The sequence below is a fragment of the Trichosurus vulpecula genome, chromosome 6 (assembly GCF_011100635.1).
Source record: "Trichosurus vulpecula isolate mTriVul1 chromosome 6, mTriVul1.pri, whole genome shotgun sequence".
NCBI lineage: Eukaryota > Metazoa > Chordata > Mammalia > Diprotodontia > Phalangeridae > Trichosurus > Trichosurus vulpecula.
In genome coordinates this window covers 42,490,459-42,514,136 of record NC_050578.1, presented here as the reverse complement: position 1 = coordinate 42,514,136, position 23,678 = coordinate 42,490,459, and the positions used below count along the sequence as shown (strand labels likewise).

Here is a 23,678-nt window from a genome sequence, read left to right as displayed (position 1 = left end):
AGACTATTTCAAGTATTTCTTTGCTTCTATTGCAGGCTTTTGAGAAAGTACTCCAAAATTTGCTCTGATAATGGGTGGATTGTGTGGTACATTTCACTAGTTGATAGCCTCTCCAAAGCCCACTCCTCATCCTACAACTTGACTCATTACCCAATTAATTCTCATCCTGGAACCTAAGGCAATCAAGGTTATGATTTTATATTTCTTCATAAATTAATAAAACTATACCACTATATCACTAATCAGTTATCTCTGATCCCCTATTACTACTTATTAACAAACTCAAGAAACCTCTTTCCCCATAAGCTTTCATAAACATCATCACTGGATATACAATTCAGTAACAGTGTACCAGTTGATACAATGACATTTAATTATTTCAAAATTGTAACACAAGGAGAAAGTTCACAGCCAGAATCACTTCTACCCATTAATTGTAACTTCTGACTGTTCAATTCTGGAAACACAGTCCTACCATTCAACTCTCTAAGGATGGTAGTCAATGCCTCTCAAGTTGAATTCAGACTCTCAGAAACAAAAGTTCTGAATCCTTTTTCTTTGTGTTCAATCTTTCTACAGCCATAGTAGTTTGTGGTCTCTCAAGAATAACAGTTATGTTTTCAGTGTTCTTAGACCCTACTCACAGATAGCAGTTAAACTATAACTCCCAAAGATTCTGTTCCCTCTTAAAAATGTGTTAACAGTCATCATAGTCCCTGTGGGAGGGACTATTAAAGCAGATGTTACACTTCTGAAAGGTTTTATTGTAAAAATTCCTGAAAATTGTTGCAGCCTCTTCTCCAATAAAAGGATTAAGTACTATTTGGATTTTTATTTTGGTGGGAAATTTAGGGGAAGTTTTTCTTTTAGAAACATCCACTGAAGTATCACCTGTATAATGTACGCTCAGTTGTAGCCTGCCTACCAAAAAGGCCATAAGTAAAATGGCAGAGTGAACAAAGTATGACTGCATACAAATCAAGTTGTTATAACTCTACAAGTATCTTTATTCTATAAATAAATGACAAAATTGGTGACATTTAGAAATGGTTAACACTTTTATGTGTAATTGTATAAACAGCTCATAACACCTATCAGTACCTATATCTTGAACAAATGCTCCAGATGGATGATTAACTGGGCCCAGAATTGAACAGGAGGAAGAAAACAACATGTATTGCCTTTGGGAAATTACAGTTCTTTTAAGGCAAGGATTCTTACCCTGGGGTCAGGGAAATTGCTTTTTATAAAACATGTATTTTAATAACTATATTTAAAGATAATTTATTTTCTTTGTAATCTTATGCATTTTATGCATACAAAAATGTTATTCTGAGAAGAGGTCCATAGACTTTACTAAGCTGCCATTAGTTTTAAAAACTTAAAACTTCTCCCTGAAACTAAGGTCTGCCTTTTAAATACCTGTGTTGAAAACAATAGTGTCAAAGGAATTAAAGTTGTAGGTCACAAGTCAGACACTAGAGAGACATGGTGGGAGTGAGTAGTCTGCTGAAAATTATCACTGAACAAACTTCACAGGAAAAACAGATTAAAAGATAATCACAGTAATATCCCCTTAAAGGAGGTTGGCTGGTCATGCAAGAAGAGTGAGAGACAAACATATCCCATTGCATTCACGTAACACCAAGAGACCTAGAAGTGTTGGGAGCACGAAGAAAGAGGGAGAAAAAAATTGCCAATGAAATTTTCTGACAAAGAAAAAGAAAAAAAAAATATATATATATATATGGATAAGGTATGTAAAGAAAAAAAATGTGGGAAGAGGTTTTTAGAGGAGGAAATGTGTAAGAGGAAGATAATAGGATTTGAGGGGAAATGCTATTTTGGATTTTAAGGGTGTGAATTTTTTTTTTTAATTAAGGAAAGATTTTATTAATCATTATCTTGCCAGAGATGGCAAGAGCCTGAGTGACCCATAAGGAGAAATGGCATTTCAGACAACTACAAAGCCTTTTATCTCCTATCCTAATTCGCATTTCCCTCTCTGTAGTACATTGGCTAGGCATTTCAGGGTTCACAGCCTGTCTGAAAATACCTAAAGCCCATCCCTACATGAGTCTACACCCCTGCTTACATCTTTCATTTCCACATTTCAATAAGGGAGTGAATTTTAAAATAAGAAAAAAAATCTATGTCTATCTAACTGTATATGTGTGTATATGTGTATATATATATATGTACATATACATATGTAAATATATACATATACACAGATATGTATATGTCTCAAAAGGTTCTCATCTTAAAATATTAGCCATAACTTCCTGCATCCTGATACATATATATGTATACAGACATATGTAATTTCTTAATTCTAATATATAATATTTTAACAGTTATATGCAATATGAGCATCATTATGCATGATATATAACATTAATCAAAAAACATTTATTAGGTCTCTACTATATCCCAAGTGCTAGGGATATAAAAAGTGGCAAAAGACAGTCCCTGTTCTCAAGGAGATAACATGGAAACAAACATACAGGAAGCAAGCTATATATAGCATAATGGAAAATACTTAACAGAGAGAAGGCATTAGAATTAAGAGGGACTGGGGAAGTTTTCCTGTAGAAGTAGGATTTTATTTGGGACTGAAAAGAAGCCAGGGAGATCAGCAGTCGAAGCAGAAGAGAAAGAGCATTCCAGGCAAGGAGAGTCAGAGAAAATGCACAGAGCTGAGAGATTGGAGTGTCTTGTTTGTGGGAAAGCCAGGAGGCTAGTCAGATAGTAAGGTGTAAGAAGACTGGAAAGGTAGGAAGGAACTAGGTTATAAAAGACGTTGAATGCCAAACAGAGCATTTTGTATTTGATCAAAGCAATAGCGAGTCACTGGAGTTCATTGAGTAAGGGGGTGACATGTTTGAATCTGCATTTAGGATAACCATTTTAGAGGCTACCTGGAGGATGAATTGGCATGAGACAGGCAGGCTCAATAGCAGGCTACTTACCATAGTCCAGGTGTGATAGGGCCTTCAGATATGTATTCCTTTAAAATTCAGCTCAAACTGTGGGCCTGGAGTCAGGTACACCTGAGTTCCAATTGGACCTAAGACCTTTACCAGCTGTGTGATCCTGGATAGGACACTTAACCTCAGTTTCCTCCACTGTTAAATAGGGATGATAATAGAACCTATCTTCCAGAGTTGTGAGAATCAGAGATGATAACTGAAAGGCACTTAGCATAATGCCTGACACATAGTAGGTATTTAATGCTTGTTTCTTTCCTCCCTGACTCCCTTCCTGAAATTTTTCTTGATTCCTGCAATTACAAAGTCTCCCTTACTCCTTGCCCATCTCTAAACTCCAAATATTTATTTTGTATATGTTGACACCATTTTCCTTAGCCTCCTCTCCCCTTTGATTGGAGGGTTAGGGGGTAGAATACCAAAGCACTGCCAATGCCTCCCTTTATAGATGGCAGAAGCTGGACTCTCAGTTCACTTCACTCTGCATCTGCTGCACTGCCTCCACAGAACAAGATGCCTCCACACAGGGTATCCTGTGTTGTCTACCCCACCCCCACCTACACACACACAAACATTTCATCTCCTTTTGTGTGTTGTTTACCCCTATTCGATTGAAAGCTCCTTGAGGGTAAGGGCTGTCTTTTTATTAATTGTATTCCTAGCACTTAGCAGTGTCTGGCACATGGTAGGCACCTAATAAATGTTTATTGGATTGGATTAGACTGTTTGAGATATTGGAAAGGCAGATGGAGATGCAAGATTGGAGGACAGCAAAGAGTTTGGGGCAGGATAGGTAGATTTGAGAATCATCAGTATAGAGATGATGATTAAGTTCATGGGAGTGGATGAGATCACCAGGTGAAGTGCTTTATAAGAAGATGAGAAGGCCCAGGTCAGAATCCTGAAGGATACCTATCGTTAAGGAGAGTGATGTGAATAAGGATCCAGCAAAGGAGACTTAGCAGGAAGGAGATAGGTCAGAGGAGAACTAAGAGAGAGTGGTATTCCCAAAACCCAGAGAAAAGACAGTATCCAGGAGGAAGAATGATCAAAAGCATCAAAGGCTGCAGAGATGAGAATTGAGAAAAGGCCACTGGCTTTGGCAATGAAGAGATCTTTAATAACTTTGGAGATAGCAGTTTCAGTGGAATGATAAGGTTGGAAGCTAGATTGTAAGGGGTTAAGAACAGAGTGAAAGGAAAGTAGAGGCAGCTTTGTAGACTGCCTTTTTGAGTTTAGCCACAAAGTGTAGAAATGGAAGGATCAAATGAAAGTTGTTTTTTTTTTCCCCAGAAAGTAGGAAATGAGCCTATAGACAGGGAAAGAGGAGAAAATGACAGAGGGGGCAATCTGTGAGAGGATGGGATGGAATGGAATCACTTGAACAAATAGGAGCATTAGCCTTGATAAGGAGTAAGGCCACTTTATCACGTGAGACGGTAATGAAGAAGGATATAGTAGTAGAAGGCATATAAAAGAATTATTATATAATATTTTATGTATAATTATTTGTGTGATATTTATTGTATATTATACAATATGCATATATCAGTATGGTGATTTCTACTCTATGTTTTATAATGGAGAACTTTTAGTTTTATTTCACTATAATTATATTTTACATTTCAGTAAAGAAAAAGGAAAAAAAAGATAGAAAGAAAATCTTCCTTCTCCCTCCTAGTAAACTAGACAGACCTGTGGAGGCATGTCATGGACAAGACTCTCACAGATAAGTTGAATGGCTTATGATCTGCATCACTGGAAAGTGTACCTATGTTAGTGAAATCAAGGATCCATTGAGGTATTGTAGTAATGCTTACTGTTACAATTTGAATAAATAGAACCTGAATTACCCTACCTTCTGCCTACTCCTTTTATTTCACTGCCTTTTCTCTGAGCACAGGAATAATTTTTTATAAATCCTCCAAATCAGGTAGGGATTTGTAAAATTCATCCAGTTGATTGAACAGGAAAAGAGATAACATGAAGAAAAATTACGTTTTCCCCCATGCCTACTCCACACATTTCCTGAAAGCCCTTAGTTTTTGAGATGACATACTAATGTAATTTAAAAGGCATAACCTTCCTTTTTGAAGCTTTTTTTAAAAAATGAGTGCACATGTAACCTTTATATTCTACCGCTTTGTATTGAAAGTAAGAGCTACTGCTGTTAATTTGTCAAAAAGCACATGATTTCTCTGTTGCAGGATGAAATGCAGTAATGTCTTGAGATATGCATTTTGTGAAAAATAGCTGGAACTTGATGGAGAGAGGCAATATATAAGAATACATGAAAGCACTGCCTTTTGTTCAAATATTCAACACCAACTTATCTGAACATGCAAAACATCTGCAGCAAAAAAAAAAAAATGTGGAGGAGCAAGAAGAGGAGGAAAAGTTGTTAACATCTAAAGAAAGGAAATATTTACACGATGTAAAACTTTTTAGAAGGATTTGCAAGTGAAATTAATCTTTTTTTTCTGAATAGAACAAATGGAAAAAAAATAATTCTCCCAATCTCCAAAATCTTGCACTTAAAAGTTTTATTCCTTCCTTCTGTAGAATAAACTCTATGGTCTCCAAGAAAATAACGCTCTTTTTTTCCTCTTGTGCTTTTGTTCAGGTCTGTAATGTAAGAATTATATGAACACTAGAAGGACCATATTTGTCAATTGACACAAAAAATATTATAATTTTACCTTGAAATAAAAATTTTTATCCTATCCTTATCTTCTTTATTTTCTGGATAAAAAAATGCACTGTGTCAATTGACACAGCAGGTCCTTCAAGGTATTCTTAAATTCCACTTCTAGCTTTTTTTTTATCCTGAAAACTGAACATGGTCTTTGAACAAGTGTTTGAAATACAATATAAAAATTATCATAAACCAAAAGGTTTTCTATGATGTGGTGCAATTCTCTAAGGATATTGTAAAGCAAGCAAAATTTGACCAACACTGCCTTAAATCTTATTTCTTTTCCCATAGGTCATTAACCTCATAACCAAAACAGGTGGCATGTTCTGTGGGTTAAACTAACACAATGATAATCTGATTGTCATTGTTAAGAAGAGATTAGTCAGTCATCAGAAAGGATAGTCTATTTAAATAGAAGTGACTGATAACAGGAATTTACATCTTCTACCATACATCCTGAGACCTGACTGGATTCAGTTTAGGACTTTGTACGCTGCCAGTCAAAGAATTTGAAAACTGGTTTCACAGAATGCATTCTTTGGAAGTCCTGTCTCCTAAGGAAGATTGTAATCCCCTTGGAAGCAGGAGCTATATTGAGCAAGGAAATGTGTGCTAATTCATGTACAGAAATGTCTAGCAGAGTTACGTTTTAAAAGGAATCTTCTCTTATTTGCTTTAGGGACAGAAAAGTAGGACCTTGCAACATGTTGATCAGCAGACAGCTGTTAAATAATGTTAGAGAGCTATATAAATGCTAACTATTATCATTATAAGATATCACCAAAAATGTAGTTAGGTTTCTGTTCTAAAAAAAAAATTGCTTTCAATGGGCTCACTTATTTATTTAAGTTACATTTGACTGTGGCCATTAAGCAAAGATAAGCACGGACTTCAATGTGTTTGAGCCTGGATATGACCATCATAATTATCTGTTTCCGATTTCAGTTTATAAGATATACAATTTACAGCCTCTTTTTAAAATATGCCACCCTTTCCAAATTGTAATTTCAACTAGTTACTCTTTTTTTTTCTTTTGGTTTCATTGATTTTCTTTTTTTTCTGAGGTTGAAAAAGCATGCCCAAATACCACTACTCAGGTCTGTACCCTAAAGATATCAAAGAAAAAGGAAAAGGGTCTCTAGGTACAAAAATATAGCTGCTCTATTTATGGCAGTAAAGAATTGGAAATCACGGGGATGTCCATCAACTGGGGAATGGCTGAACAAGTTGTGGCACATAATTGTTATGAAGTACCATTGTGTTATTAGAAATGACAAGGGGGTTGGTTTCAGGGGGGAAAAACACGAGAAGATCTATAGAAACAGATGCAAAGTAAAGCAAGCAGAAGAGGAACTTACTACATAGTTAATAGCAATGTTGTAACAATGATCAACTGTGAGAGACTTCACTACTCTGATCAATACAGCTATCTAAAACAATTCCAAAGGACTCATGATGAAAAATGGTATCCACCCCTGGAGATAGAACTGATAAACTCTGAGTGCAAATTTGAAGTATAATGTTCTCACTTTCTTTACTTCTTCATGACACAGCTAATATGGAAATATGTTTTGCATGATTTCTCATGTACAAATGATAGCATTCTCTTGCTTGCTTTTTCAAAGGATATGAGAGGGAATGGGAGGGAAGAAGAGAACTTGGAATCAAAATTAAAAAAGAAAAGGTTAAAAATAAATCTTATATAATATATATATTATATATAAGCATGCTCACCTCCTAAGCAGGGGAAAGCAGTTTGATTATTTCAAGGTCAAATTTAGCCACTTAAAACATTCTGCTAAAATTTTGCCAAGTTTCTCAAGGACATTAGGATAAGAAAAGTACATAATACTTAGGTCTAGATTGTTTATTTAAATGAATCCTCTCTGCTTAGCACAGTACCTGGCACATACTAAGTGTTTCATAAATGCCTGTTGACTGATTGTTATTTGCCTTCTAGAAGAGGAAAATAGAAGGGGAGAAAGGAAGAGTAAATTATGTGATTCCCAAGGTATTGGTTCACTACCTCATAGGGCAACCTTCACTAAATTTTGTAACTTTTCAACTCTCATTTACAAATTGTAAATCAGTGTTTTACACAGGAACCAGGGAGAAAATTAAATGTCATCCAATTCTTTTTTTTTTTTTTTTTAAGCTACCTTTTTTTTTTATTTTTTTTTTAATGCAATTTATTCATTTAACATATTTGGTTTTCAGCATTGATTTTCACAACAGTTTGAATTACAAATTTTCTCCCCATTTCTGCCCTCCCCCCCCACTCCAAGATGGCGTATATTCTGGTTGCCCTGTTCCCCAGTCAGCCCTCCCCTCTATCACCCCCCTCCCCTCTCATCCCCTTTTCCCTTCCTTTCTTGTAGGGCAAGATAAATTTCTACGCCCCATTGCCTGTGTATCTTATTTTTTAGTTGCATACAAAAAGTTTTTTTTGTTTTTGAACATCTGATTTTAAAACTTTGAGTTCCAAATTCCCTTCCCTCTTCCCTTCCCACCCACCCTCCCTAAGAAGTCGAGCACTTCAACCTAGGTCACGCATGTATCATTATGTATAACCCTTCCACAATATTCATGTTGTGAAAGGCTAACTACATTTTGCTCCTTCCCAACCCATCCCGCTTTATTGAATTTTCTTCCTTGACCCTGTCCCCTTTCCAAAGTGTTTGTTTTGATTACCTCCACCCCCATCTGCCCTCCACTCCATCATCCCCCTGCCTTTTATTTTTTTTTTTTATCTTCCTCCCTCTTCTTTCCTGTGGGGTAAGATACCCAACTGAGTATGTATGGTATTCCCCCTCAGGCCAAATCTGATGAGAGCAAGGTTCACTCATTCCCCCCTCACCTGCCCACTCCCCTCCTCTCCTAGAACTGCTTCCTCTTGCCACCTTTATGGGAGATAATCCACCCCATTCTATCTCTCCCTATCTCCCTCTCTCAGTAAGTTACTCTCTCATCCCTTAATTTCATTTTATTTCTTTTAGCTATCTTCCCTTCATCCTCAACTCACCCTGTGTCTGCTCTCTTTCTTTTACATATATATATATATATATACACATACATACACATACATACATATACACATAGATACATGCATACATACACATTCACTTATATATACATAAACATATATATATGCATATATATATATGCATATTCCCTTCAACTACCCTAATACTGAGGTCTCATGAATCATACTCATCATCTTTCCATGTAGGAATGTAAACAAAACAGTTCAACTTTAGTAAGTCCCTTGCAATTTCCGTTTCTTGATTACCTTTTCATGCTTCTCTTGATTCTTGTGTTTGAAAGTCAAATTTTCTATTCAGTTCTGGTCTTTTCACTGAGAAAGCTTGAAAGTCCTCCATTTTATTGAAAGTCCATATTTTGCCTTGGAACATGATACTCAGTTTTGCTGGGTAGGTGATTCTAGGTTTTAATCCTAGCTCCATTGACCTCCGGAATATCGCATTCCAAGCCCTTCGATCTCTTAATGTAGAAGCTGCCAGATCTTGGGTTATTCTGATTGGGTTTCCACAATATTCAAATTGTTTCTTTCTGGCTGCTTGCAGTATTTTCTCCTTGATCTGGGAGCTCTGGAATTTGGCAACAATATTCCTAGGAGATTTCTTTTTGGGATCTATTTGCGGAGGCGATCGATGGATTCTTTCAATTTCTATTTTGCCCTGTGGCTCTAGAATATCAGGGCAGTTCTCCTTGATAATTTCCTGAAAGATGGTATCTAGGCTCTTTTTTTGATCATGGCTTTCAGGTAGTCCAATAATTTTTAAATTATCTCTCCTGGATCTATTTTCCAGGTCAGTGGTTTTTCCAAGGAGATATTTCACATTGTCTTCCATTTTTTCATTCCTCTGGTTCTGTTTTATAATATCCTGATTTCTCATAAAGTCACTAGCTTCCACTTGCTCCAATCTAATTTTTAAAGTAGTATTTTCTTCAGTGGTCTTTTGGACCTCCTTTTCCATTTGGCTAATTCTGCCTTTCAAGGCATTCTTCTCCTCATTGGCTTTTTGGAGCTCTTTTGCCATTTGAGTTAGTCTATTTTGTAAGGTGTTGTTTTCTTCAGTGTATTTTTCAGTATTTTTTTGGGTCTCCTTTAGCAAGTCATTGACTTGTTTTTCATGGTTTTCTCGCATCCTTCTTATTTCTCTACCCAATTTTTCCTCTACTTCTCTAACTTGCTTTTCCAAATCCTTTTTGAGTTCTTCTATGGTCTGGGGCCAGTTCATGTTTTTCTTGGAGGGTTTGGTTGTAGGCTCTATGACTTTGCTGTCTTCTTTAGGCTGTATGTTTTGGTCTTCTTTGTCACCAAAGAAAGAATCCAAAGTCTGAGACTGAATCTGGGCGCGTTTTCGCGTCCTGGCCATATTCCCAACCAACTAACTTGACCCTTGAGTTTTTCAGTGGGGTATGACTGCTTGTAGATTACAGAGTTCTATGTTCTACGTTTGGGGGGGAGGTGCCAGCTCTGTCAGAGCCGCACTCCTCCTTCCCCAAGGACCCCCAGTCCAGAATGGGCTCAGATCTTTGGCAGGCTGTGCACCCCTGCTGTGATCCGCCACTTAATTCCCCCCACCAGGTGGGCCTGGAGCCGGAAGTAACAACAGCTGTAGCTGCCCCACCTCCGCTGCCCCCGGGGCTGGAAGCCGAACCGCGAACTCCTTCCACTCCCGCAGCTTTTCCCACTAACCTTCTCCGCAGTCTTTGGTGTTTGTGGGTCGAGGGGTCTGGTAACTGCCGCAGCTCACATATTCAGGGCGCTAGGGCCCCCTCCGCCAGGCTTCTGGTCTGGATCGTCCACGCCGCTCAGGCTGGGCTCTGCTCCACTCCGTTCCCAGCTCCCAGCTCTCAGCTCCCAGCTCCGTGTGGAATAGAGCTCACCCAGAGACCATCCGGGCTGTCCTGGGCTGGAGCCCTGCTTCCCTCTGCTGTTCTGTGGGTTCTGCCGTTCTAGAATTGGTTCAGAGCCATTTTTATAGGTTTTTGGAGGGACTCGGGTACGGAGCTCACTCTAGTCCGTGCTTACCAGCCGCCATCTTGGCTCCGCCCCCAATGTCATCCAATTCTAATGATTCTGCTTTCTCAGCAAACAAATGCTGAGGGTGTTTTCTGTTTTTCCTATTCTCAAGAATGGGAAAGATTATCTGCAGGTGATTGAAAATTGGTGGTGGTAATACTTAGGGTTTCTTTTCCATTCAAGTTTATAATTCCAGGCTATATATATATTAATCTAAGGAGAGAACGAATAAGAAACTACAGGAGCTGCATCTTTAAAGCATAAATGCTATTTATTTTGACCATGAAACTTTCTGACAGACTGCTGGCAGTGTATTACAGAAATTTTCAAACTTTTTGGTCTTAGGATCCCTTTACACTCTTAAAAAGTATGAAGGACCACCTTCAATAGCACTTATGTGAGTTATATTGACTGATATGTACTGTACTAGAAATTAAAATGTCTTAGAATTTTTATGAAAATAGTTCTGACTTTGTAGAGACTTTGAGGGAATCTCAAGGTTCCCCAGGGCTCCTGGACCACATTTGGAGAACTGCACATATATTGGATAGAGAACTGACCTCAAAACCAAGAAAGCCGGGATTTCGGGGCAGCCTTTGAATAATAATAATAACAGCTAGTATTTATATAGGACCGACTATGTGTCAGGTACTGTGATAAGCAGTTTACAAGTATTATTATCACATTTGATCCTCAAAACAACCCTGGAAGGTAGGTTCAGTTATTATCCCCATTTTACAGTTGAAGACAAAGTGGTAGACAGAGGTTAAGTGACTTGCCCAGGGTCACCCACCTGGTAAGTGTCTTATTGAATTTGAACTCAAGTCTTCCTAACTCCAGGTCCAGCATTCTATCCACACTGTACTACCTAACTGCCTCTTCAAAGTGGCTGGTTGACCTGGGGTAAGTAACTTAATCTCTTAGTGACTTCAGCTCCATTAGACTGTGAGCTTCTTGAGAACAGGGATTGCCTTTTGCTTCTCTTTGTATCCCCAGGGATACATAGAACTCGGAACATAGCAGGTGCTTAATAGATGCTTAGTGACTGATAGTGCCCCTGGGCAGAAAACTCTCTAAGACTGAATTGCAGAGAAACAGATGACTAGCATTGGTAGAGGAAACTTCCTCACCTAAGGAGTATACTATGCCAATGGAAACTTAGGTCCAGTCTGTAATCCTGTAGCGTTCTCTGCTTCCAGTTAAAGAGAGATTGATAAAGATGAGATGAAGTTGGATGGGGTTGAAGAGAAGGAATTGACTAGCTCCAGCTTTCTGCTCTCTTTACTCCATCCAAACAATTAATTCTTCCCTTAATCTAATTTTGGCTTTCCCTGCCAAGGGCTCCTTCTTAGAGTAGCCTTTGGCTAAGTAAAGGTTGCTGTTTTTCATTTTCTTCTCTAGATGCATATGTGCATGTAAATGGGGAACATGGTGTTAAGGGAGAAATATTCAAATAAATAGAGTATCTTTCCAATAGACCAAAGGGCACTTAGGAATACGTTTGTGCCAAATAATCCACATCACTACCTGAAATAGTACGTTAAGCACAGCTTCCTCTTATACATACATGCTTATACATACTTCGCTAGGTCTTGTATAACAGAAAGACTGTCAATGTTTAGTGAGATGACTTTTCCCTTGAGATACAAAAAAATCATTTGGCACAAAAGAGTCAGCAAAGAGATGATTTTAATCAGAATTCATCAATTAAGATGTATTAATTTCCTAAATCCACGATGTTTTTCAATGTGTGCATGTTTATTATTTATTCCTAATTATTCTTTCCCAATAAATAAGCTATTTGCCTGGAACACATACGTACATACATACATACACATACATGCATGCACATGTACATAAATATAAATGTGATATGTATATATATATACATATACATATATATGTAACATGATCTTTTTGAGGCCAAAATAAAAAGGATGCTTTGTTGTACCCTACTGCTCCAACCTGCAACAAATGGTAGGCAATAAGAAATAATTTATTTTCTCTCTCTCCAAAATCTTGCTGTTTCCTAACATTTGTTAAAAGAGTGAACAATGACTCAATTCTATAGAGAAATTTTATATTCATAACAAAAAATAATCAAGACAAGAAGAGACTGAATAAAAATGAAAAAATAAAACAAAAGCACTTTGCTCCTTACAGTGGTTAATTAAAATTTTCTGTCAGATAACCATTGTTGAAAGCAATTTAGGAAAAAAATACTATCTGTTCTTGTACAATTGCAAAATATTGCTACTTCTGGGCTTTATCCTAAGCAACAAGGGGAGGAAAGATGGACTGTTACAATTATCCACTTCTAAAATATGGGTAATATTTTTCTCCCCTCGAAAAACCTCCTTGAAAGTCACTAAAAAGCATCTGAAGTGACCTTATTCAAGCTTCTCCATGGAAATAAAATGTTATTCCAAAACACTAATCAAGACTAATCTGACCCTCACTTTATTTTCCCTTTATTTGTAATTCTTTGTCTTCAACAAATCCCCTTACTTTGAAGGCAAAGAATCAAGATGAATTATTCCTGGAGAAGTGCTATGTAAAGAGAAGCCCACGTTTTAAATAGGAAGCTTAGGTGTTTGTATATTTCATTCTACTGCATATTCACACGACTTCATTGTACAACTTTCACGTTAATTTAAAAAATTAACCTGTTAACATAACAAGATACATGTATACTGCAAAATGTGAATATTTAGGACATGAGAACACTTGATATGATGGAGATTCAGCTAATGAATTAAATCATAACTCCATCCCCAAACATAACATCTACATACAGAACAATTCAGATGACATTTAACCCTATTATGCAGGTGTTAGTTCTGATACTTCATACTTGATTTATAAAGGTATTAATTACATTATGTTGCCATCAAAACCTTTAATTGGAATTTTTTCTTGTGTGAGGAAACAATGATTGATTTGAACTGTAATCAACCTCAGACTCCACACTAAGTCTGACTAATATTTGGAAAGTAGTATTTTAATCTTCTTTTTCAAAGTCTCCTTTCCCTGAACCTTGAGATCATTATTCAAAGCAGTGAATGTGTGCTTAGAATCCTTGAGTTCTAGTTCACTATCTCTGACCTTGTCACTTAATTTGCCCAGACCTCATTTTCTTGATCTCTAAAATGAGGAGATTGGGGGTTTGGACTATATTATCTCTAAATTCTCTTTCACTTTTGCAATTCTAGGTTTTTTAGATATCAACACAATAATTGAATAATTATGCAATATAGAAATGCTTCCATCCAAATTTGTCAAAGCTTTTTGAGACCATGGCCCATTAAGGTATTCTGCTAATATATTGTACGACCATGAAAAGTAACTGTCCCCATGGCTTATCAGACCTATGTTTCCTTATCCATACAACCAACAATGTTGAACTAGGTGATTTCTAGTGGCTCTTTTAGCATTAATTTACTACGACTTTCTGTATCAGACTGAAATTGAGCCAGGGTGAGTAGATGGCCCTAAGCAAGCTAAAGTCTACAGAGTCAGAGTCAAGCAAGATCTCCTAAGTCCCTGCTCAGTTCTGCATTAGCCCCATCTCTTGATTATTTCATCTTCTACTAAATGAAGTTGTGTTTGACCTTGGTTTTTGAAGAGGACCATGGCTTCAGGGAGATGATGACATGACTTGCAGTTGGCTTTGATTTGAGTGAGGAAGGACTGTGCAAGGTCACCAGCCTCACTTTCTCCTCCAGTCATCTGGGTCCAGTGGTCTGGTATTCACCAGGATGACTGGAGATGGCCCAGGATGCAATGGGAGACCCTGGCCCTTTTAGACTAAGGCCTTTTCACGTACTCACTCAGAGTGAGGCAATGCCCATTCAGTCATTCAAAAAGGAAAAAAATCAAGCTGGGAGGGGAAGACCCTCAAGGTTGCTGTATATGATGACAAAAGGAAAGGAAACTAATCAGCTGGTCGATAAAAATTTGTAGAGCAACCAGAAGAAGCTTGTCATTGCACTACGTACTTAGGCCACTTATAAAAGAAGAGACACTGATGAGTTAGCTTTTTTCTCTCTTCCCTCTGTATACCAGTAGCATAGAACAGGTAAACATATCCTCATGTTGCTAAAATTGCCTCCTTCTTTCTAAAGCCTTCCTATTAAAGACAGATTGAAAAGGTCTTCAATCAGAAGTCTAGCATCATAAACTATATTTCCCAATCAAAAGGCTAGATTTCTCATATATCAACATCCTTACAAATAAAGTCCTGTGAGTAAACCAAATGAGTGATCCACTCACAACTGGAGATATACAATAGTCAGGTCACAATAAGTGATAGATTCTTTCTTCCTTTCACTGATTCCTTTCTTTTTAAGATTCAGTGGCTCAAATTATGTCAGTGCTTGGTCAACCTCCTAGTCTTTTTAGATGTTTGGACTTCTGAGATACTTTAAAGAACAGCTCCACCAGTAAGGCCAATAATCAAAGCTGATATACAAATGACAAAGGCATCCCTGTGGTCATAAAATGGATCCAGGTACCTCTAATCTCAAGAATAATTTTAATGTAACATCGACAACAACTGAGACACAGCAGCTTAAATACACTCCAATGTTTCAAGGACTTTTGTTCTGAAGCTATTTCTGTCTTTAGTATTCTAATGCTGAAAATATCTTAAGGCTGTATAATCCTCTGGTTAGGAAAAAAAAAAAGGGGGAAAAACCCAACAACTAATGATGTCAGAACTTTGACTGAAGTGAAAAAGAAAATATTCTTTGGAGAAAATCTCCTGAGTCTAATAAAGATCATGAGGAAATCTATTATGTGGTACGCAGGGGGAGACCACTGAGTTTAAGCCATGCTTGACTTTCACAAAAGCACATGTCATGCCAGTTTGTGAAATGTTACCTATTTTAATAGAGGGACCAATTAAAAAGAAGGATGGGAGGAAAGAGGACAGGTAACCAATGTTGTATGATCCATGTTCCTACTCATCTGTTTCATCAATGTCAGCACAGAATGGCGCTTCCTCTGGGCCTCTGTATATTAAGCTAGAAGTGTCTCTGTAGGAAGTGTGGCTCCACTTGAGTGTTTGGAAACCATGTTAACTAGTCACAATAATCTCTATGGAACAGCTGTACCATGCTCAAAAGTGCTATTAGTATAAACTATAGAGTGCACTAGAGGAATGTAATCTAACACAATCGGTTTGATATATCTATCGAAACAATCCTTTGAATGTACCTCTTCTTGGTAGTTTATGACAATTACTATTTTCATCTTAATCATCTTTCTTTGCTTGAGTAAATACAACATTGTCATTTTACACAGCTTGGTGATAGCATAGTAATTCAGATGAAATGAAAATCAATTCTTCCTTATTCTCATTTCTGAAATTATCAGAGAAAAAAAAAGATTTTGCTAGCATTAAAACCACATAAGAGTATGTGTATAAACATAGACATATATAATCCAACCATCCATGTGTATTGCCCATATACACATATACTCATATTTTATCCATCTATCTTACCTAAATATATATATATATATATTTAACATTATATACATGTATATATAAATATATTTCTCACACATATAGATAGGTAGATAGATGACTTTAGCTCCATTAGACAATAAGTCAATACATATAAAAATCATGATATACACACACAATTCCAGATCACCACCATAGAATACAAAACAAAATGACATAGTATTGTAACAGGGTGCCTCTAACATGAAATTTACAGAATTTGAAAGAAATTTAGATCTAGAGGGACCCAACTCCCTTTAACAGACAAGGAATTTGAGATCAAGAGCAGTTAAGTGACTTGTCCAAGGTTACATTATAGTTGGTAAAACCAGAGTCTGAAAGGAGGTGTCATGAATCCCCAGTTCCTAAATTCTTCTGGGGTCCCACTGGATTTATCAAGGTCTTAGCAACTGAGCTGTTTCAGAAAAATTGCTAACAAAATAATGCTCTCCCAAAGCATAAATTTATGGAAAAATTTTTCATTTCTAGATCATCTCCAGTTAAATGCCATTTTCCCCCACAGATTCTTAGTTGGGAAACTGTAATTTGGAATGTCTTCCACAGTGTCAAATCTATTTTTAAAAAAATACTTTTTGTTCTTTGAGTCCTGTAAGTTAGATAAAACTTGCAAGACAGGAGATCCAGATGTATAAAGAAAACAGCTCCCCACCTACGTATCTATCATTTGTAAATGATGACAACTCAGTTTTTAGGCATTAGTGACCATTCTTATGTTTTAGAAATTCACTTTTAAACTCTCTTCTGAGACATAAAATAATCAATTTTATTCTTAAGTGAGTTTAAATGGGCTACTTGATTTAAAAAAATTAATATGCAGTTTCAAGTTTCATTTTTTATAGATTAAGAAAGATGTATTAGGACTAATGGATGGGATTGAAATCAGAATTCCCATGAAACACGCTACATCATCTTCACCAATAAAATGATCTATTCTTATAATAGGATTAGTTTTCTAGAAAACATAGATGGTCTTCAAAATTCAATTTAGATATAAATTTATTTATGCAAACTATTTTCTTATTCTGACAGATTAATTTACATTACTAATATATAAGAAAATGTACTGTTTTTAAATATTAAAATACTAAAATTGTCCTTATGGCACACTAAAAGTTAGGAAAGCCTGATAAAGAAATCCTATGTGAAGATGACCTTACTGACCCATCAGCCAGTCTTAATTTCAACTTAAATAAAAATTTTGTTTTTGGTAACTTCAAAGTATTCTTTGGAAATAAATGAATGAATGAATAGATGAAAAAATAAATAAATGTATTCCATGAAATGTTGTTAGCATTAGCTAATAAAGACAACATCTTTTCAGATAGTTTCATTAATAAGAAAATAGGCCTTTGGATTACAAGTCTGGAGAGTTTCTGCTCTATTGGTGATTATTTTTATCACAAAACAGAAATCAGTCAATAAATTAGCAAGCTGTTATTAACCACTTACTATATACCATGCCCTGGGATAATGACTGAGAATATTAAGATAAAATGAAATAGTTCTTGTGCTCAAGAACCTTACAGTTTATCTTATACATATAAATAAATACAGAGTGCAGGGAACATAAATACAAAGTAATTTCATGAGAACATTCACTCTCGCATGGGATGAGCATGAATGATCTCATGTAGGAGGTATCACTTGAATTGAATTTTGAGGAGAACTTGGTATTCTAAGAGAGGCAGATTGAGGAAAAGTGAGTTCTGGGTGTGAAGATGATACATGAAATGTTGGATGTTAGTGATAGCAAGTAGGATAGTTGCCCAAACCACAGAATAAAAGAAGGGAAGTGATTTGGCTGGAACTAGATTGTAGAGGGCATTAAATGTCAAACAGAAGAGAATTATGGGCCCAAAACTTTTTTTTTTTAACCAGAGAAGTAACACAGAGAGACACATGCTTTAAGGATATCATTTGTCAACTGTACGGAGGTTGAATTAGAGAGGGGAGAGCCTAGATATGGGAAGATGAAGTAGGAGTCCACTGTAATAGTCCTTGACACTTAACACATTCATTTAATCTAAAAACAACAGTGGAAACTAAAGTTCAGATCATAGCATTGTTCTAAAATGCTATGCAAAATACCAAGATTTATAAAAGGAGGCAGGTAATACTTCTAAATCTAGGTCCAGGAAGCCTAGGACTACAACTGTGAACATTCTGTTCTTTGAAATAACGAGGAAAGGAAATTTAGCCAAAAGATTCATCTGCATAACATTCATACCTTTTTATATTTCATTAGCACCAGACTGTCAACCCTCTAAGATACATATTGACATTCTCCAAATTAAAGATGACAATGATATCTTGCCATCATATAGTGCTTTATGCTTTTAGAACCACTTTCACGTCTATAATCTTATTTTATCTTTACAGCAATCTTCTGAGATTGGCATACATAGGTACAGAAAAGTTAAGTGACTGGCCCAAAGACACACAGCTAACCAACTTCTTGGTTTTGTAAACTAAATGAAAGAAGTACAAGAGGAAAAAAAAAAGGATTCTATCCAAACAGCAACAAAACTCGAGGTAAACAAATTAATTTTCTCTCCAGAATGGCTCTCCATTTGGGCAAGAACTTAAGTGCTAGCCTCTGAGAAATGGTAAGCACTGCTTTTTTCCAATAAAATCTTCATAATTACACAAAACTAAGTTCAGCTGTTTCCTGTCCCCTTTGTGTCAGCTACAAATAAAGGGAGGTATTTTAAACTAAAAACTGAATCTTTCTTGATTATAAGAGAACTTAATTATGCCAGTTATTTGTGGCTTCAACAGAAAGACTTGGGTAATTGGAGGAAGCACAGGAGTTTAAGAATGATAATTAGTGCTACATCTCCCTAGATAATCCTAGGAACAGGAGCCTCAGGTACAATGCTTTCAGAAATACTGCCTTCACCAAAAAAAAAAAAATAATAGTAAATTTTGACATCAAATTTTTTAAATGTTACAACATGACAAAGGCATCTTGTAGTTATACAATAGCACTATGTTCTAACTCCTTCAATGACTCTTATCTATAGAAAGTAGGCGTCTAGGTAAGTGTCAATACGAAGATTATTCTGAATTATCTTTTATTAAATTTGTAGACTCATGAAATGAGGTCTGAGTGAAGCTGTCATATGTAAACTTGGGCTCATGTGAATCACATTTGTTTATTCTTCACACTTTAAAAGTATTTGTGTTCTGGCTCTCCATGGGACATGGTGTATTTTCAGCCAGTGGAACAACAGGAAGGAACCAGGAAGGAATAGAATGTTAATATAGCTACTGCATTTTTTTTTCTGAAGATCAATAGCTCTGTCCTCTTCATGTACTCTTAGGTTCACAGACACTAGGGTGCATCTTTCCTCTATGACTATGAATAGTTGCTCTTTGGCAAACTCCCAACTGCATCTAACATTTATATTCACTTCCTAGGCAGCTACTTCCTGGGGCATTCTCAATGGATGGTTTGTTTTGATAATGGTATGAAAAATATAGCTTTTCTCTAGTGATCTAGAAACCTCTTCACCTGCTGGAGGGAATCTTAATGTTTGCCTTCTGAATCTCTTCTACCTTCAAAGCCATGACAACTCTGTCTACCACTCAGGTTTTACTCACCTAAACAACTACACTTTCTTTCTAACTAATCAAAATTTCCCATTCAAATGCCACCTACACCATAACCTTTCTCCTGTTCCCATCAGATGTGACTACCTTCCCCCAGTTACATCTTATTTCTGTTGCATGTAAAGATTTTGATAGCAGGTAGGCCTCTTGACTGCAAGATTTCTTTCATTATAGTCATTATATCACAAATACCTGGCACAGTGCCTGGCCCATATACCTGTTTAAGAAATGTTTGGAATTGTGCAGTTCAGAGACTCTCCTCTCTAAAATAGTATGAATCACAAGATATTAAAACCCAAATGGACCTGAGAGATTATCTAGACTGATTTTTCCACTCTACAAAGAAATGTTAACTAATTTGCCTAATGTCACAAAGCTAATTACTTGCATGGTCAGATGAGAAAACAAGTCTGATTCTCAATCTAATTGTCTTTACGACTAATTTACAACTCCTAATTTGCAAATAGCTTGTGTCCAAGAAGTTCATTTGTTAAGTCAGTTGTTTCTAATATGGATTACATTTTCCCAAAGGAACAAAGCTATTCACAGCAGTTAGGTTCCCAGGCCAGCCCACAAAAACGAGTTATCAATAAATGTATTTCCAAAAAGTCTTACTCATGTGACTTATTTGTGGTGTGGAGGTGGGCCTAGATTTTCAGAGGTTATCCAAACCTTGGTAGCTCCCATCAGCCCCCCAGAGGATGGTACACATAGGCATAACAATAGATTGTGTGTCTGTTATCTGAATACTAGCCTAGCAAAGTGCAGAGAAACTCATTATCAGAAGGTTAATGATTGGGTGGTAAGTATTTCTGCACCCAACTCACACAAACCATCTCCTAAGGTTTGTGATCTACATCTGTGGAGAAAGTATTGAAAACTGTTCCTACAGAAAAGTGTACTTGGAATTCTAACTGAGGACACCAGGAATCTTTCGCCCCTTCAGTGGAAGTGGGAATCCTCTGATCAGGGGGAGAGGTATCAAGTGGTCACAGATGGTTCCTGGGGACAACCAATGGAGGAAGAAGAGGACTAGATGATCATCCCCAAAGCTGATATTCTATGAACCTAAGAGGAAGATGGAGGAGAGACAAATCCTAATCAATGCCAATTCCAATGGCTACAGTGTGATCCATCTGGGACAGCTGGTGCAAGGAACTAATCTCATAGAATAGATATGACCCTGATGTACATTAATTCTCAGATCTGCCTGTAATCCATCTCTCCTGATGGTTTATCTCAACCTACACATGGAGGATGATCAATCTTTAAAGCCATAATTCACCAAATGTATTACCCAATGTGTTAACAAAGGTCCACAATATGTTTTCCACAAAGTATTAAGGTTTTTGTTTTTAAACCAGACCTATGATTTCACTGTTACAGAGAACTTAATTGTTGTGGTTCAGTCATTTCAGTTGTGTCTAGCTCTCCATGAGTCCATTTGGAGTTTTTGTGGCAAAGATACTGGAGTTGTTCCAGTTCATGTGACAGATGAAAAAACTTAGGGAAACACTGTTAAGTGACTTGCCCAGGGTCACACAGATAGCAAGTGTCTGAAGTTGGATTTGAATTTGGGTCTTCCTGACTCCAGGTCCTGGCATTCCATCCCCTGTACCACCCAGCTGCCCATGATAGAGAACCACCAGTGAAAAAACTGCCTAGCCAGATCAGCATCTGCTCTGAGATTTAGTGTTAGAAAGTTGTCTAGGACACTGAGATTCAGGCCAGTGATTTGCCCAGCACCTCACAACCAGTAAGTATCAAAACTGGGACCTGACTCCAGGTCCTTCTGAGACCAGTCACTCTCTATACATTACACAGTTAGTTGTTAGTTGTTGTAAGCCTGCATAAGGCACTAGACCTCTCTGTACCTCAGTTTCTTCATCTGTAAAGTAGGACCATAATCATAACGCCTGCCTCATAGAGTTATTGCCAGAACCAAATAAAATATGTGCAAAACACTTTGCAACCTTTAGTGCACTACATAAACGTTATCTAATTTTCTTATGTAACACTGATTATTTTCTTCCTTATATAACATTGACTATTACAGAATAAAATTGGCAAATATTTATTTTGCTGCTTAGTCAAAACAATTTCTTTACATTTCTCCATTTCGTTTTGAGATTTAAGACATAATCACATTTAATTTTAATTAATTTTCAATCACAGGATCAATCCATTTTATGCTGGTAATTTTTATTTTCATGCTAATTTCAAAGCTTAGCCCTAAAGCTCTGAAGAACCTTGTCGTCTACCCTTGCTATAATCCATTTCTCCGCTGCCTGTTTTAGTATTATTTGAAGAGATTCTATGATGCATCAAAGCAAGTGGTGGTCAAATTTAGAATCGAAAAGAGAAAACTTGATAGGTAACGGTATTTTCTCACCAATATTAGGGTGCTTCAAAAGACGGCAGATTCTAGCTTCCCTTTCCAGTTTCTGGTGATCTGCAAAAGAGCAGAGAAGATTCACAACTTTTAGTAAGTAAATAAAATTGAATACATCACACAGAAAATGAAGCATACAGAAAAATCAAAAAAGTACGTGTCATAATGCCTTTAAACTTTATTTATCCTTTCATTCCTCCAAAAGCATGATTACTGTAATTTGGTACTAAGGCAGTATACTATACAATCTTATTTCTAAAATATATCCTTTCCCGTTCTCATCTATTCATTCTCTTTGTATTCCGCTAGTCCTACACAATGGTATAAAGAAATTCGGCTGAAATTAAGACTCCCCTGCAAGAAGCCCAGCAAGGAAAAGTATTTACTGTGCCATCTATAATTATCAGATGACAAGCCTTGACAGTACAGGAGGAAAAATAGAAAGCACAGAAACAACATAGTTCTTTCTTCCCCTGGCCCTTAGGACAATGATTAACTGTCATTAGTGTTTAGAAGACCAAACACTTAGGTCACCACATACTTCCTGTATGCGTTTTAAGGGCTTGCCATGCCCAAACATTGCAGTCATACCAGAAGAAGGCCTGTACCTATCAAACAATGCTACGTTCTAACCCTGAGGGGAAAACTTGGAGCCTAGCTGCGTGTTACTTAGAAATGTGTTAGAACAGAAATACTACTAGAAATGACCTGTCACTTAGGGACCGATGGGATGAGATTAAGTACTTATTACGTACAGAACACAGTACTAGATATGAGAGATACAAAAAGGCAGAAAACATGAGATGTTATGAAGACCCAATGAAATGATATTTTCCAAAGCACTTAGTACAGTGTTCATAAATTTTTAGAATTTCCTAAATTCACATTTTTTTCTCTTAACTCTTTTAACATCCCTATTGCATACTGTATAACTTGTAAAGACATTAATGATAATATAGAGATAGAAGGTCAATATAAACGAGCATCCTTGGGGACCACCATTCAACCATGAACAAATCTGTACACAGAATGGGTCAGATGCAATAAAAGAAGTGGAAACAGTTTAAGAGACATTAAACTATGAGCTCCATGAGAGCAGGGACTTGTTTCTTCTTCTGTTTTTGTTGTTTGCCTTTCTATATATCTCTAGTGTTTAACACGATGCTTGGCACACAGTGAGTGCTTAATAAATGCTCATTTACTTCATTTGACTTAATAATGAGGGGGAGGAGATCAACCAAAAAAGGTTTTTAAAACATGGTCCTAAGAAGCTCTGAGCAACCAGGCATCTCCACCAAAAAGAACATGTATTACGAAAGAGGTAAGATGAATGGAAGCCGCCTGAGACAAGGGTTCACTGTTTGACCTAGGAAGTGCAGACACTGAGGTGGCTGGTCTTGAGTAGATCA

General features: G+C 36.8%; 1 protein-coding gene across 6 annotated transcripts in view; it reads right to left on the bottom strand.

Annotated features, from left to right (window-relative positions):
• The window catches only part of CAMK2D (calcium/calmodulin dependent protein kinase II delta), a 354,972-nt gene that overhangs the window by 205,637 nt on the left and 125,657 nt on the right, over positions 1-23,678 (bottom strand). For all 6 annotated transcript variants that reach the window (XM_036764305.1, XM_036764308.1, XM_036764307.1 and 3 more), the window contains exon 3: positions 22,270-22,329. In XM_036764305.1, the coding sequence (XP_036620200.1) occupies positions 22,270-22,329 (60 nt within the window). The remainder of the gene's footprint in view (positions 1-22,269; positions 22,330-23,678) is intronic.